This window comes from Hemicordylus capensis, chromosome 8 (genome assembly GCF_027244095.1).
Source record: "Hemicordylus capensis ecotype Gifberg chromosome 8, rHemCap1.1.pri, whole genome shotgun sequence".
NCBI lineage: Eukaryota > Metazoa > Chordata > Lepidosauria > Squamata > Cordylidae > Hemicordylus > Hemicordylus capensis.
This window is the reverse complement of record NC_069664.1, coordinates 30615774-30629484: the sequence shown is the minus strand read 5'-3', so window position 1 is coordinate 30629484 and position 13711 is coordinate 30615774. Positions and strand designations below refer to the sequence as shown.

Genomic DNA, 13711 nt, shown 5'->3' with positions numbered 1-13711 from the left:
CAAACATTTCTCTTTCTTTCAGTGTTGCTGTTGGTCTTTTGACAATACCCAGAGCTTCAGTTTGTGCAGGAGACATCTCTGGCATGCACAGCTCTAGCCCCAGTTGTGTGAGTCTGGTGTGCTGATGAACTGGGTGTGGGATTGCTCAAGCCTTCTCTGAAAAGGGGTTTGGTGCCTTTTAAGAAGTTGTCAGGGCATGCCTCAGGCAAAACAGAAATTCCTCATGAAGGTAAGCTGAAGGGTTGGGCAGGCAGATTTCAGGCTTGTAACACCAACTTGGCTTTTACTAGAAACTCAAGGTGTACCAGTTGGAGCCAGGCACAAACTAGTTGCTGGGGGTTGGAGCCAGAGGCAAAAGGGTGGCTCAGAGGGCAGAGGTAGTTACTTACTACATCCCATGAGCCGTGCACCAGGATGACCCTGCAAATACAAGCAAAAAGCTACATCTGAATTAAAGGAAAGGTAAAGTTGTGCTGTCGAGTTGGTGTCGAATCCTGGTGACCATAGAGCCCTGTGGTTGTCTTTGGTAGAATACAGGAGGGGTCTACCATTGCCATCTCCCACACAGTATGAGATGATGCCTTTCAGCATCTTCATATAGCACTGCTGCCCGATATAATACCAGCGGGTATTTGAACTGGCAACCTTCTGCCTGTTAGTCAAGCATTTCCCTGCTGCACCATTAGTCAGCTTACTACAGATTTATCCTGTTCCAGGTTCACCGGGCACCTTTGCCAAAGCAGTGATCTGGAGGGGACACATACCTTGGACAGCTCATAAGGGAAAGCAGTCAGGACCCTGGATAGCTCCAAGCAGGAAGGCAAGAGGACAGGGCCCACTGGTATAAGATGGATGTTGCTTTAGCAGATGCCTAGAAGTGACTGCCCTGTTTTTATACCTGCTGCCCAGAGAGGGAGTGAAGTGTGGGGAGGTTGAATCTGAGCTTGGAGGGTTCTCAGGCCCCCATTCTACCTTGGGCCCTTGTTGGAGTTCTTCTGGGCTCTGAAACATTGGCCCGCCTTGCCTTGCTTTTCAGGTTCATGACTGTGTGATATTTTCTGTGCAACTGATAGTTTTGAATTGGCCAAAACTGTATTCTGATCAAAATAAGTTCATGTTTGGGCAACATCACACACTAAGCAACTGCAAGAACAACTTGCTGACTCTAAACTCAGAAAAAGCAGCAAGAAAATAAAGGTTTTTCTGCCCTCTGCAAAAGGGAGAAGAGACTGTGCCTCACCCCCCTGAAACCTCCCATGAATCCCAGAAGGGAGGGCGTTCCAAAGAAAGGGAACATGGCAGACATGGCAAAGATCATGGGATGAGTCTGGGAACAGAGACGGGATGAGATTGCCAAGGAGATATGTAAGTGGAGCAATTTATTAAATTCAAGAGCAGGTCAAGGGTTGTCTTGATAACTCAGAGATTTCAAGAATCAGGTTGTGCGTCATCTATTATTTATGCATCAATTTGCAGGACCAACTGAATGACTTAACACCAACACAGACTTGGGAGAGACACTTTATAACAGGAATTTTGAGTCCAGGGAGCTGTTTTAAGCATCCTTCATAGCTTGTTATATTTTGCGGGCAGGAGGGGCCACCCAGGTCTCCCCGATCCGAGTCTCACACACTAACCACTAGTTCATACTGCCTTGTTCGCCCAAGGGTCAAAGCAACAGTCCATGAGACAAGGGTGCTTCTGTCATCTCTGCACCATGGCAAAAGGAGAAATGGGACTTCTCGAGTCAGCCGGCTGACTCACTCATCGCCAACGCATGGGGGCAAGAGGACATGGACCCTCCTTGGCTGCTTTCTGGCCCTTGCGATGTGAACTTCGCATGGACACAGATCTCTGGAGGCCGCCCATGTGAGCTGGTGCACTGGTGATAGGAGGGTTATGGGGTGGGGACAAAGGACCATAGGACATAGGAAACTGCCATATACTGAGTCAGACCATGGGTCTATCTAGCTCAGTATTGTCTTCACAGACTGGCAGCGGCTTCTCCCAGGTTGCAGGCAGGAATCTCTCTCAGCCCTATCTTGGAGATGCTGCCAGGGAGGGAACTTGGAACCTTCTTCTGCTCTTCCCAGAGCGGCTTCATCCCCTGAGGGGAAGATCTTCCAGTGCGCACATATCATCTCTCTTTCATATGCAACCAGAGCGGGCCCTGCTTAGCTATGGGGACAAGTCATGCTTGCTGCCACAAGACCAGCTCTCCTCTCTGGGTGGGGGAGAGGCGGGAGATGCAGAGGGAGGCAGAAGGCAAACCTGCTGGAATGCATGCAGCACAGACTCAGGTCAATGGAGTATCTTTCTGTAGACTGGCATTATTACCGTCAGGTTCCGAGTCCATCTATGGCTCCTTCTGCCCTCCTTGTTTGGAGGGGAAAAAATCTGGAACTCTGGGCTCAGCATTGTGAGGGGCAAAGGGTGAAAGATCTCACACAATAACCTCCCAGATCACCTCACAGTGGCGCTGCTCACACAGCTCTACCTGATGAATAGCCAACCTGCAGGCAATGCAGCGCTTATTCATGTGACCGCAAAGTGGAATGGGAGAAACGGCCACCGTTGAAGTGCTGGCATCTAGAGGCAGCTAAGTCTCATTTGGCCCCCTCTTGGCTTGTTAGTGCAAGCTGCTGCTGTTTCCTGGCTTTCCCCCACTGCCCCCTCCCCCAGAAGCCCTCTCACCACAATGCCATGGGGTGACTTATGGTAAAGGAGTGTCACTGCTGTGAATAAGTTGACCAGGCTTTCACTACCACCTCTCAAAACCCCCAAATGATCCCCCAACTTGGCTGCCAGCCCAGCAGACAGGATGGCAAAATGGGAGGCATTTTTGTGTAGCCTTTGTATACTCTGTTGCTGCTTTCTTTTGAGAGTTGTAGGGGAGAGGTGCAAGCAGATATGGCGCCCTATCCAGGCTGGCTGGCTAGCTGGCTGGAACGCTGACATTCCTTTCATTTGACCTGTGTGCCCTTTGCCCCACTGGGAAACTGGAGTCAAGCCCAGTTCAGGGCTGATAAATGAAGCCTTTTACTGTTGACTTTGGTTACGATCATCACAATAATGTAGCTCATGAGGTTTTGTTTGTGTGTCTTCCCTTTACTCCCCACTAAAGGGGGAGACAAAAAACAAAGCCCAACCCCAAAGTCAGAAGGTACAGTGAGAGAAATATATAAAGCTACTCTTGGGAAGGACACACAATGCCCATATGGGTTGAAGTGTATGTAGAGAGACATTCAACAGAATAATGGCAGAGAGGATGAAGCAGATATCCCACTGATGCTCTGGATAAAGGAAGCTCTCACAGGAGAAAGGGGCTTGATCATTGTGTCTTTCCCCCAAGGAACACCAGAGAATCTTCCAAAATTCTCCAAATTTCTTCCCAGCATGTGGAGGTCTGGATTACCTGATCTTGTTTCCGAAGCAGATCCAATGATTAAGATTTCTTTACTTTCTGGTTTTCATTACCATCACCATCAGAGGCGCTCTTACCCCTGGAGCTCTGGGCTAAAGTCCAGGGCCTCCACACACCCTGGGGCCCCCCAAACCCTCTTTAGAGACTGTCATGCCCTCGCTCATGGACAGTGAAGAGGAGTGGGAGGCAGGCAACCCTCCAGCAGGTGGAGAGGCACCTGATGGAGAGGAGAGCAGTCTGATGTCAGGCCTCAGGAAAGAGTTGAGAGGGGCCAGAGTGAAGGTTCAGTACAAGAAGGTCTGTCAGGATCAGAGGACCCTGGGGGTGAAAAGTCAGACCCTGAGCCGGGGGGCAAACAACCCTTAACTCCCCAAGAACGTAGGCAGGAGAAGCAGAGACAGCAAGTGCAGGCACTTCGGAGAAGCCAGCGCCTCCTTGGGAGGCAACAAGAAAGATGCTTCATCTCTAGCAGCTGGCCGGGGAGAGGAGAGCAATTAAGGCCAAGGACTATAAATCAGGTGGTGTGGGCTGCGAACAACCGCTGGAAACAACACGTTGGCTGGGCTTGCACTGTATCGGAGCATTTGCAACCTTGGATTCCTGGCTCTCGTTCGGACTCCTGAGACCCATGCTTCCCTTGCTGTCAGCCTGAAACCTGAGCCGCTGGCTCCTGTGCCATAAATCTGGGGCCAGGCATCATCAGGCAGGCAAGCTCTTGACGGAAACAGATGGGGGGAGTGGGGAAAGACATAGTGGGATGGGAATGTGTTGTGTGTTGAAATGTTTCTGCTAGTGCATATTTACATAAATATACCTGTTTTATATCCTTACATTCTTGTGAGTTCAGTTGCTGTTTGTGCCCTCAAGAACCCATGTGTTTAAAATACTGTGTGTCATGGTGTGTGTGTGTGGAGGGGGATGATGCTTAACTTGCCCTGGTGGGGGTGTGGGTGTGCTCCAAATGCCTTTAGGTCCAGGCTCCAAAATTACCTAGGTGCACCTCTGATGATCATCATCATTATTATTTCTGAGTTTTCTACAGAGGACTGTAAGTGTAGATTTAATAAAGGATCCAAAAGTTTATATTCTATATTCATTCATGTATTCCCCCTTGTATTCCCCCATGTGTATGTTAATAACACACGGCAAAAAAGGAAAGAAAGAAAACTTGGTGGAAGGGTGTGTGGAATTACATGCAGATCCTTCTTGTGCTAAGTTTTACAAGTGTGGAGAGGCACACACACATATATATGCATCAGTAAAACACTGGGGGTGAGGGAGCAGAAAGAATCACGGCGGGTGCAGTTAGCTGTGTGGTCATGTTTAGACTGGTTCTTTGGAGGGTTTTGTCAATGCTCATCAGTAACACCAAGAGGAGAAAAGATGTCCCAAAGGAACCGGAAGCCACATCCGACTGTGCAAGCCCTTTGGGGGAATTTATTTTTGAGATTCCCTTAGTTGAAAGCTGGAATCCAAGAGTAATGGGACACAGGGCAGGATGAAAGAAAGAAGCAATGAAGGAAGGCATCGAAGTGGGGGAACAGCTAGTTTGGAGGAGAGGCAGGCAGGGGGTCTTCTTCTTCTTAGTTTTCTTTGCATATAAATGAGAAAATTCAGAACATGCTTTCACTGGAAATAAAATTAGCATAAACCCATTCCCCTCTTTTTTCTATAAATGGTTAAAAAAACCCACTTACTATTTGAGTGTTTCTGATGGAATGATTACACCACACATGTGAGTACAAATGGGACATCTCCTTGTGTTGTTGGTAAATCAGTTCTTTTCCCTAAACGAGCTTGTCACTTCACTTCAGCTGAAGTGTTTGGACAAACTGCTCTTACACAGCGAGTTGCAGATTCCCTTCTGATTTCCACTCTTTTGTCATTTATGGTCCCTGCTGAGTGGTTTGTCATCAAATATGCTTTCTTCCTCCTAGTGTGATATTGTTAACAGGGAACAATTAAGAGCATGCCGTCTATTGTAAATTTGCAGATGAATGTAGCAGAGCGGAAACTTTTTGTGATTCAAGACCATCCCTACCAAATCCATCAGGACATGTCTGGTCTGGACACCCTGAACTGCCCATCACAACTGCACACAACAGACTACAATACATGATGGTTTCTGCCTAGTTCCATTAGCAGATGCTACTGAGGAATAGTCTTTATTTATTTAAAGCATTTCCATCCAACTTTCAACAAGGTTTTCATGGCACCTCTCATAAAAAGCATGTTTAAAATACAGCCAACTCACCATCAATGAAATATTAACAATATATATATATATATATTTTTTTAAATCAAAATAACAGCATTCAGAGTGATAAATGGAGTGGAAAAACACCAGGAAAACCTGCCACCGATGGTTAAAAGCTGATTGCTTTGGTGGCTGCTGGTAGGTACAAGCTCTTGCACACTCTCCATCTTTTTGTAGGAAGGCAAGGCTGGAGAAATACAGCTGGAATTTATGAAGCAAAGGTGAAAGAAGTCTGAGGGTTTGTAGCTTGCTGGCTAGAAGATTACTTTGGAGGCTCCCAGGTACAGGTTGTTCCTTTGGGAGACCTGATGTTACTTCATGCAGTACCAGCAGGGTACATCTGAGTTCCCACCTGCTTTCCCTGCCCGTGTTCTATATTTTTCAGTCAACAGGTAACATGAAAACAACTCTGCACAAAGCAGCTGGTCTAGTAAAAGGCTGTCCCTTCACCTTCCTACAATTCATTTGTGGAACTCACTGGCACAAGATATATTGATGGTCACTGGCTTAGATGGTTCTCAAAGGGCATTTTGTGAATCCATGAATGAGGAGAGGTCTATCTACAGTTATTTGTCATGGTGGATAAATGCAATCTCTCAGTTCAGAGGCATGATGCCACCGAATATCAGGTGCTTGAGAACAAGAGCTGGGGGAGGGGTTAAGCCATCCTTGTGGGCTTCCTAGATGGCCACTGTAGGAAGCAGAATGCTGGACTTGCTGGAATGCCTTTGCTCTGATCCAGACAGGCTGCTCTTTTCTTCTCAGCTATCTGGAAACTCAGGATTGCAAAAACCTATTTTTTCAAAGCATGCTAACTAGAAAACTCCAAAAAGTGGTGGCGGGGAGAATAACCCCATATAGTCACCTCAACTTCTCCTCTGTACCTGGCTTCTGAACTGACACCTTGTTTGGGGGAAATCTGTAATTCTGAAAGAAAAATGTTGCTTTCCTCCATAAACAGCCTTATCTTCCCAAGGACATTCACTCCTTCTGCCCCCCCCAACAGGAAGTTTGCTCTCCATGGTGCTGAAATAGGGTGTCTGTGTCTGTATGTGTGCTCGCACGCAAGAGAGTTCATTCAGATGAAATATGTGCCGTTCATGTTTGCCTGCTGGGTTTTCAGTTGTAAAGTCACTAGAGCCAACAACTCATCTGTTATTGAGGAATAAACAACCTGAGGAATAAACAACCTTGGTGAGCAATGTGGTGGCTCCTGGGAGCTCAGCTTTTGGAATTGGCTTTTGGAATTGGCTTTTGGAATTGGCCTCCTGAAATGCCTGGTCCTGGAACCCTGAATCAGCCCATGCATCGTGTTGAATCGCGTGGCACATGGTGCCAACAAGAGATGCCAACTGGAGTTATTCACCAGGAGGGTGTTTCCACTTTAATCATGCACAAAGCAGCAGGCGCTTGTGGCTGTTTTTAATTCAGCAGATGGTGAGCCACCTGAGGGCCACTATGGTGGTGTGGCTGAAGTGGTGTCCGACTCTGGCCATGGAGACTTGAGTTCAAAGACCTGCTCAAATCTTTGCATTTGCAGCAGCCTTAAAGGTAGTCATGACTTGAGTTGCAAGCAAGTCTGTGGCCATGCAGGGCCTCAGCAAGACTGAAGGGGACCCTGGGATAAAACATGAAGGTGGGCCCCTGCCCCCCAGCCTTGCCCACCTTCTTCTTCAGAAAGTCAGGAGGAGGGACAGTGAAGAGTAAGTCAACACCCAGCTACCAAGTCCCTGATCTCTTAGTGGGGCACAGACATTTCTCCTCCCTTTTGTTGACTGACTGCTATACCCCTATGGACATCATAGGTATGTAAGAACAAGGAGAGGGGACCTTAGAGGTGCACCATGGATGGCTGCTTGGCCCAACATGTTTTGAGTCTATTGACTAAACTCAAGAGAGCTGGTCTTGTGGTAGCAAGCATGACTCAGCCCCTTAGCTAAGCAGGGTCCACCCTGGTTGCATATGAAAGGGAGACTAGAAGTGTGAGCACTAAGTGTGAGCACTAAGATATTCCCCTTAGGGGATGGGGCCACTCTGGGAAGAGCAGAAGGTTCCAAGTGCCCTCCTTGGCAGCATCTCCAAGAAAGGGCTGAAAGAGACTCCTGCCTGCAACCTTGGAGAAGCCGCTGCCAGTCTGGGTAGACAAGAATATAGACCTATGGGCTGACTCAGTATATGGGAGCTTCCTATGTTCCTATGACTCTTCCTCAAAGGAGGAGTTCTCTGTGCACTATTGAGGTCCCATCTCTAGGGTCCTGCATTGGGTGCCCTCCTGTGTTTCCCTTGAAGGAAATCAAACGGCCATTTCACATGTTGCAATCTGATAATTGGGCCAAAATGTTGACATGTTTTATATGAGTTGAGTCCTCTCCTCCCATCCCTGCTCCCACCCATATGGTTGTCTCTTTTGAATGGCTTTTCCCACTTCATTGCAATTTTGCTTCTCAGTAGTGATGGGTGCAGACTTCATAAAATAACTAATCAATCAATATGTCAAGGATTCTCCAAGCTGTCATACTTAAATACTCCTAAAACGGTGCCTAAAGGAGACATGAGTGGTACAGATTTTGGTTTCAATACATTTCCATTCACTAACCAAATCATGCAGGAAAAATAATCTCTCTTTGAATCCCACTTTAATGGTCACGGCTTCCCATCTTGAATCCTGGGAATGATAGTTTTGTGAGGGGCTGAGAATGCTGTCTAGCCACAGACACATTAACTGGTTTAAATAGTCAGGCCCATCTTCCCAGGGAGTCCTGCGGACTAGTTTTCTGGAGGGGGAGTAGGGGTCTCTTCTCTCTGAAGTCCTAAATGGCTTGGGACCTGGGTACCTTCAGACCTGCTTTCTCCCATATGTGCCTTTCCTTATACTCCATTCAACACCTGAGGCCTCAATCCGGGTGCTTCCAACTGAGTGATGTGTGGGGTATGACAACAGAAATGGGGTTTTCATAAGGTTGCCATATGGAAAACAGGACAAGTCTCCAGTACCTTCAAGAGATGCACAGAAGAAGGGATTTCTGCAAATGCTGCTTGTCATGCAGGGGAAAGAAAAGTGGCACCTGTTAAAATCCCCTCTTCTGTGCATCTCGTAAAGGCACCCAAAATGCTCTCTCTTTTCCGTACAGGGACCCCATCTTTCTGGTTGTGGCTCAGCAATGTTCTCCTGGGGGGGAGTTCTCCTAGATGGTATCATCACTATATCACCTTCTGCAGCTAAGGACATGCCTTTTTCAAAAGGCCTTTGGGCGATGATTGAGTGGTCCTAGCATATTATTTTGCTCAAATATTGTTTTGTATCTCTCTTCTGTGAATTGCTTTGAGTTCCCTGCAAAAATGGAAAAGAAGTTAGATAGAATTATGAAAAACTGAGATATGTCCATTAGTCATATCACCTTAAAATGTATCAACAAGCTTTAAAAAGGGGTATTTGCATATTTTTCAGCATTTACTTTTAAAACCAGAAGCCCAAAGTTCAGCTTTGATTCTCACAATTTCCCTAGAGTTTGAAGCAAGGAATCAGCAATGTTGAAGGGAAGACAGTGTCATCCAAAGCAGCCACAATTCAGCAGGCAGTTTGATTTTTCCAGATGGAAATCTCACAGAACAGGATTGGTAACATCCTGCCTCCCAGATTTTGGTTTGGCTGATCTTCAATATCCAAAAACAACTTGTGGTGCTGCTGCTGTATGCACATCCCCTGCCTAGATGCAAGCGGTCATTTTCTTGTGAAGTTCAGGGTTGTGGGGACCCTAGTCTTGTCATTTCCAAAAACCCTACCTGTGCCATACAAGCCTATGCATACCTACTCAGAAGTAAGTCAGAACTGTGCTCAAGACTGCAGCCCTGAAACACACAAACTACAAGCCTCAAGTCATCACAGTGCATCTTATTTCTGCAGCGTTTTGAAAATTTGCCTTTTCATTTATATCCTTTGATTATGCAAAGTTTTTTTTAACAGTGAGTGCCATAGCAATATCCAATTAGCATAAACCTTTGCAACATCATTTTGTTTACTGAAGTGTTCTAATCAATGTTTAATCTCTTCTAGAGCTGACCTGGATAAAGGCATAATCAAACTGAAGTTGTGAAAAAGCCATGTAGTTAGAGAAGCTTTTGAAACTGGAGGTGGTGGGGAGAACTTGGGCAATATTTTGCTTGCAGAAACAAAACTGAGACCCAGCAGAGAATAATTAATGCTTTTCCACCTCTGCTAAACTGAGTTTTGAACTATATGAGGCGATCTTTAATTAAATATCAAACCTGCCACTTACTGTATATTGCGATTTAAATTTGCAGTGTAGCAATCCCATCTTTAATGTGCAGAGAAGGCAGCGTCATGAGATCATCAGGAGCACCCAGTGCTCAGAAGTGCAGTACCTGGTTTTCATGAAGCAGGTTCTTGGTTCAACCTTTGGAACCTCCAGGCAGGGCTGGGAAAGATCCCTTCCATGAAATGCTGCCAGTCAGTGTAGGCAACACTGAGCAGTAAGAAGCACCAATGATCTAGCATGAGGAAACACCTTGTCTGAGAAAGGGCCCATCACTCAGTTGCAGAGCACAGGTTCTGCATGAAAGGGTGTCTCAGGTTCAATCTCTGGCATCAAACAGGGCTGGGAAAGACCTTTGCATGAAGCCGTGGAGAGCTGCTGCCAGTCAGTGTCCTGAGCTAGTTGGACCGGAGGTGCACCTAGGTAATTTTGGAGCCGGGACCTAGAGGCCTTTGGACCCACCCACCCCCGGCTGCAAGTTCAGCATCATTTCTTAACACCTAGGTTCTTGAGGGCACAAACCACACCACCCAGGACAGATGAAAGAGGATTGGGGGGCCCCCAGGGGGTGTGGAGGCCCTGGACCTCGATGTCCCAGGGTAAGAGCGCCTCTGAGTTGGATCACTGGCCTCATTGGGGGTAAGACAGCTTCATCTGCTCCAGTCCACACTGCTCCTTTGCCATTTCTGATCACACGTGACTCCCATCTTTCAGGGCCCCAAAGGTGTGTGGCGGGCCGCGCTTTCTCAGCATGCAACGAGCCCCCAGGAGCTCCTTCTGCCTGGGAAGCCCCATGAGTGGTCCTGTTCCTCAGAGGTGCCCTACTCTTCCTTGCGAGGAGGTGCTTGGCTTTTGGAAGTGCCACCTAACTGCGTTCCCCTTCGGCCTGCAGCTGGAAGCAAATGCCAGGAGCCACAGGCTATAATAATTTGCCAAACGGCCGGCTTACAGGGGAAGGGAAGGGACGGAGAGAGAAGGCACAAGTCAAGCCGCAAGCCCCGAAAGGCAGCTCTCGCTCAAGAGTCTTTCCCAGCTGATCAAGTGTAATCTTGGGGTGGATTATAGTCCTGTGTCTCCTTAGGCTCCTATGGTTAACTCCCTTGTTATCTACCCATGTGACTGACAGTCCATTCAAGGGAAGGCCACTGGGGTAGAATACTAAGTATCTCAGAGACGCTGACCTTTAAGGCTTCAAGAGAAGCTGAATGACTAAGCGGCAGAGAAACAATTCCTAGGAGTCGTTTTGGTTGGTACGGATGCAGGCATGCTTTCAGACCACACAGGTCTCTTAGACCTCCCCTTTGTCTCTCTCCTTGGACATCCTCAGTGGTAATGCACCTGTCTCTGCATGCAAGAAGTCCCCAGGCTCAATCCTTGACAGCATCTCCAGATAGGGCTGGGAAAGACCCCTGTTTGGAACGGCAGAGAGCTGCTGCCAGTACGTGAAGTCAGCACTGGGCTAGGCAGTCCAAAGGGCTGACTCAGTAGAGAGCAGCTTCATATGTCCTTTGCTGTCCTCACTACTACTCATGCCCCCCGCCCCCCCCAGTTCATTGCCTTTCCCTTCTACTTCTGTCTGATCTTTCCACGGCATGTAAAAAATCGTTCAAAAAGGACTGTGTCATTGCAACATCTGGAAACCAGTCTGAAAACCAATTTGACAACAACATCTGCCAGGTGGCACAGGTTTCAGTTCTCAGCATTTCCAGTCGAAAGCATCACAGGTGCCAAGAGGAAGGGAATGGTCCCTACTTGGGACCCTGGAATGCTGCTAGTCAGAGTGGGTAATGCAGAGTTGGCTGGACTGAAGGTCTGACTCAGTATACGTACTAGGGGTGGCCCTATTACAGTGCCTGTGGCAAGATGCCACCTCACCCATGCCCCTGGTGGGGGGAAGCCCCCTTTTGAAATGGACCCTTGCAGGCTCTGAATGTGCAGTGGGTGGGTAGAAGGAAGGAAGGCTTGCCAGCATCCTCGTCTTATGCTTCTTGCAAGCCTGCTCTCTTCTCCCGGTGCTCTTTGCAAAGTTTGCAAGGGTCAGATGAGTCCAGAAGAGCTGCTCTGAAGTTGGGGGTGGGATTTTGCCACCCTGCTGGAGCCCCAAAAGTCTGCCACCTGAGGAGGCTGCCTCCCCTCACCTCATGAAAGGACTGCCCCAAGTATAAAGCAGCTTCCTATGTTCATGGTTGCGGTAAGAAATGGTCCAGGAACTGGGAACATAAGCAGAGCCCTGCAAGATGAGACCAAAGGTCTGCTTGGTCCAGTATCCAGTTTCCAAGTCTGGTTGTGCAGTAGTGAGCCCGAACTGTTCCCGTTGCTGAGCAGGTGATGCCCTGCTTTGCATTTGGACGAGTGACTGTGTGTGAGAGCTGTCAGAGAGGGGGTGGGGCCATAGCTCAATGGAAGACCATCTGCCTGCTTGCTTGGAGGAGGCCCCAGGTTCAACTCCTGGCAGCAACTCCAGGTAGGGTTGGGAGAAACTCCCGCCTGAGACCCCAGAGGGTGCCTGATAGTCAGTGCAGCAAGACCCAGCTGGATGGACCAATGCTCTGACTCGTCCTAAGGCAACTCCCTGTGTCCCTATGTGTCTTGGCCTCTCCAGGTAGGACGGGGAAAGATTCTTGCTTGAAACCTTGGAGAGCCGCTGCCAGTCTGTGTAGACAATGCTGAGTGAGATGGAGTAACCAGAGAGGAGAGCTGGTCTTGTGGTCGCAAGCATGACTTGTCCCCTTAGCTAAGCAGGGTCCACCCTGGTTGCCTTTGAATGGGAGACCACATGTGAGCACTTTAAGATATTCCCCTCAGGGGATGCAGCCACTCTGGGGAGAACAGAAGGTTCCAGGTTCTCTCCCTGGCAGCATCTCCAAGATAGGGCTGAGAGAGATTCCTGCCTGCAACCTCGGAGAAGCTGCTGCCAGTCTGTGAAGACAATACTGAGCTAGATGGACCAATGGTCTGACTCAGTGTATGGCAGCTTCCTATGTTCCTATGTAATGATGTGACTTGGTATCAGGCAACTTCCCATGCTTCTTCTATGCTTCCCCAAGCAAGTCACGGATACATCAGAGAGACAGACTCAGCCATTTGTCCTTGCCCCCTACTGCCTTTCAGAGGTATCATGCCTCTGTCCATGGAAGTTCAGCTGAGCTCCCAGGGCCTAGTTGCCTTATGCAGTTCTGGAGGTTCTACAGCCAGCTGCAGGGTCTTTGCAATGGCCACATCTATCATTTCAGCTCCATCTGGGAGGGAAGCGCAGTTTACTCTCCTGAGAGCAGCATCTGCTTGGCACAAAGCGGCGGCAACAGAAATGAGATCTGTAATGCAGCGGAACGACTTGCCAGTTAGTCCGTCTCAGCAGGAGATCTCGTCGGAGGCAGCAGCCTGGTGGAGGAACGGCATCCAGCTTCCATTCTCTGCCACTCGCTCGCTCGCTCATTTAAATGAGATGCCGCGTCCTAGCAAAAAAGGCTTCAAAAGCATCAGACAGAATTCTGGGGGCCGGAGCGAAGCCGTGCATTCGCTGCTCTCCGGAGAAACCTTTTGGGCTGCCAGTGCCAGACCCCGAGTGGAGAGCTTGTCCTTGAAATGAATTTGGGGGTGGGGAGTGGAAGCCAGAAACCCCACCCCCCGTCAAAGTTGCTTGCAACAATTCTGCTCGATGCACGTGGATTGGGATTGATTTACTTTTTACAACATTACCAGCTGGTTCCTATTCAATTTAAAGGTTTTAGAAGGAAACAATACAGGGTACTGGGT

The 13711-nt window shown here is 48.3% G+C and overlaps 1 protein-coding gene across 6 annotated transcripts in view; it reads left to right on the top strand.

Moving 5' to 3' along the window:
* DRD2 (dopamine receptor D2) overlaps positions 1-13711 on the top strand; it is a 49976-nt gene that overhangs the window by 24014 nt on the left and 12251 nt on the right. For 2 of the 6 annotated variants that reach the window (XM_053270295.1, XM_053270291.1), the window contains exon 2: positions 1220-1365. The exons of 2 other annotated variants lie outside the window; for them this stretch is intronic. Coding sequence is in view for 2 of the 4 variants with exons in the window: in XM_053270291.1 (XP_053126266.1) it covers positions 1345-1365 (21 nt within the window). In the remaining 2 variants the exon portion in view is untranslated. Of the gene's footprint in view, positions 1-1219; positions 1366-13647; positions 13680-13711 lie in introns of those variants that run through there. 2 more of the 6 variants (XM_053270292.1, XM_053270296.1) reach the window with 2 other exon arrangements.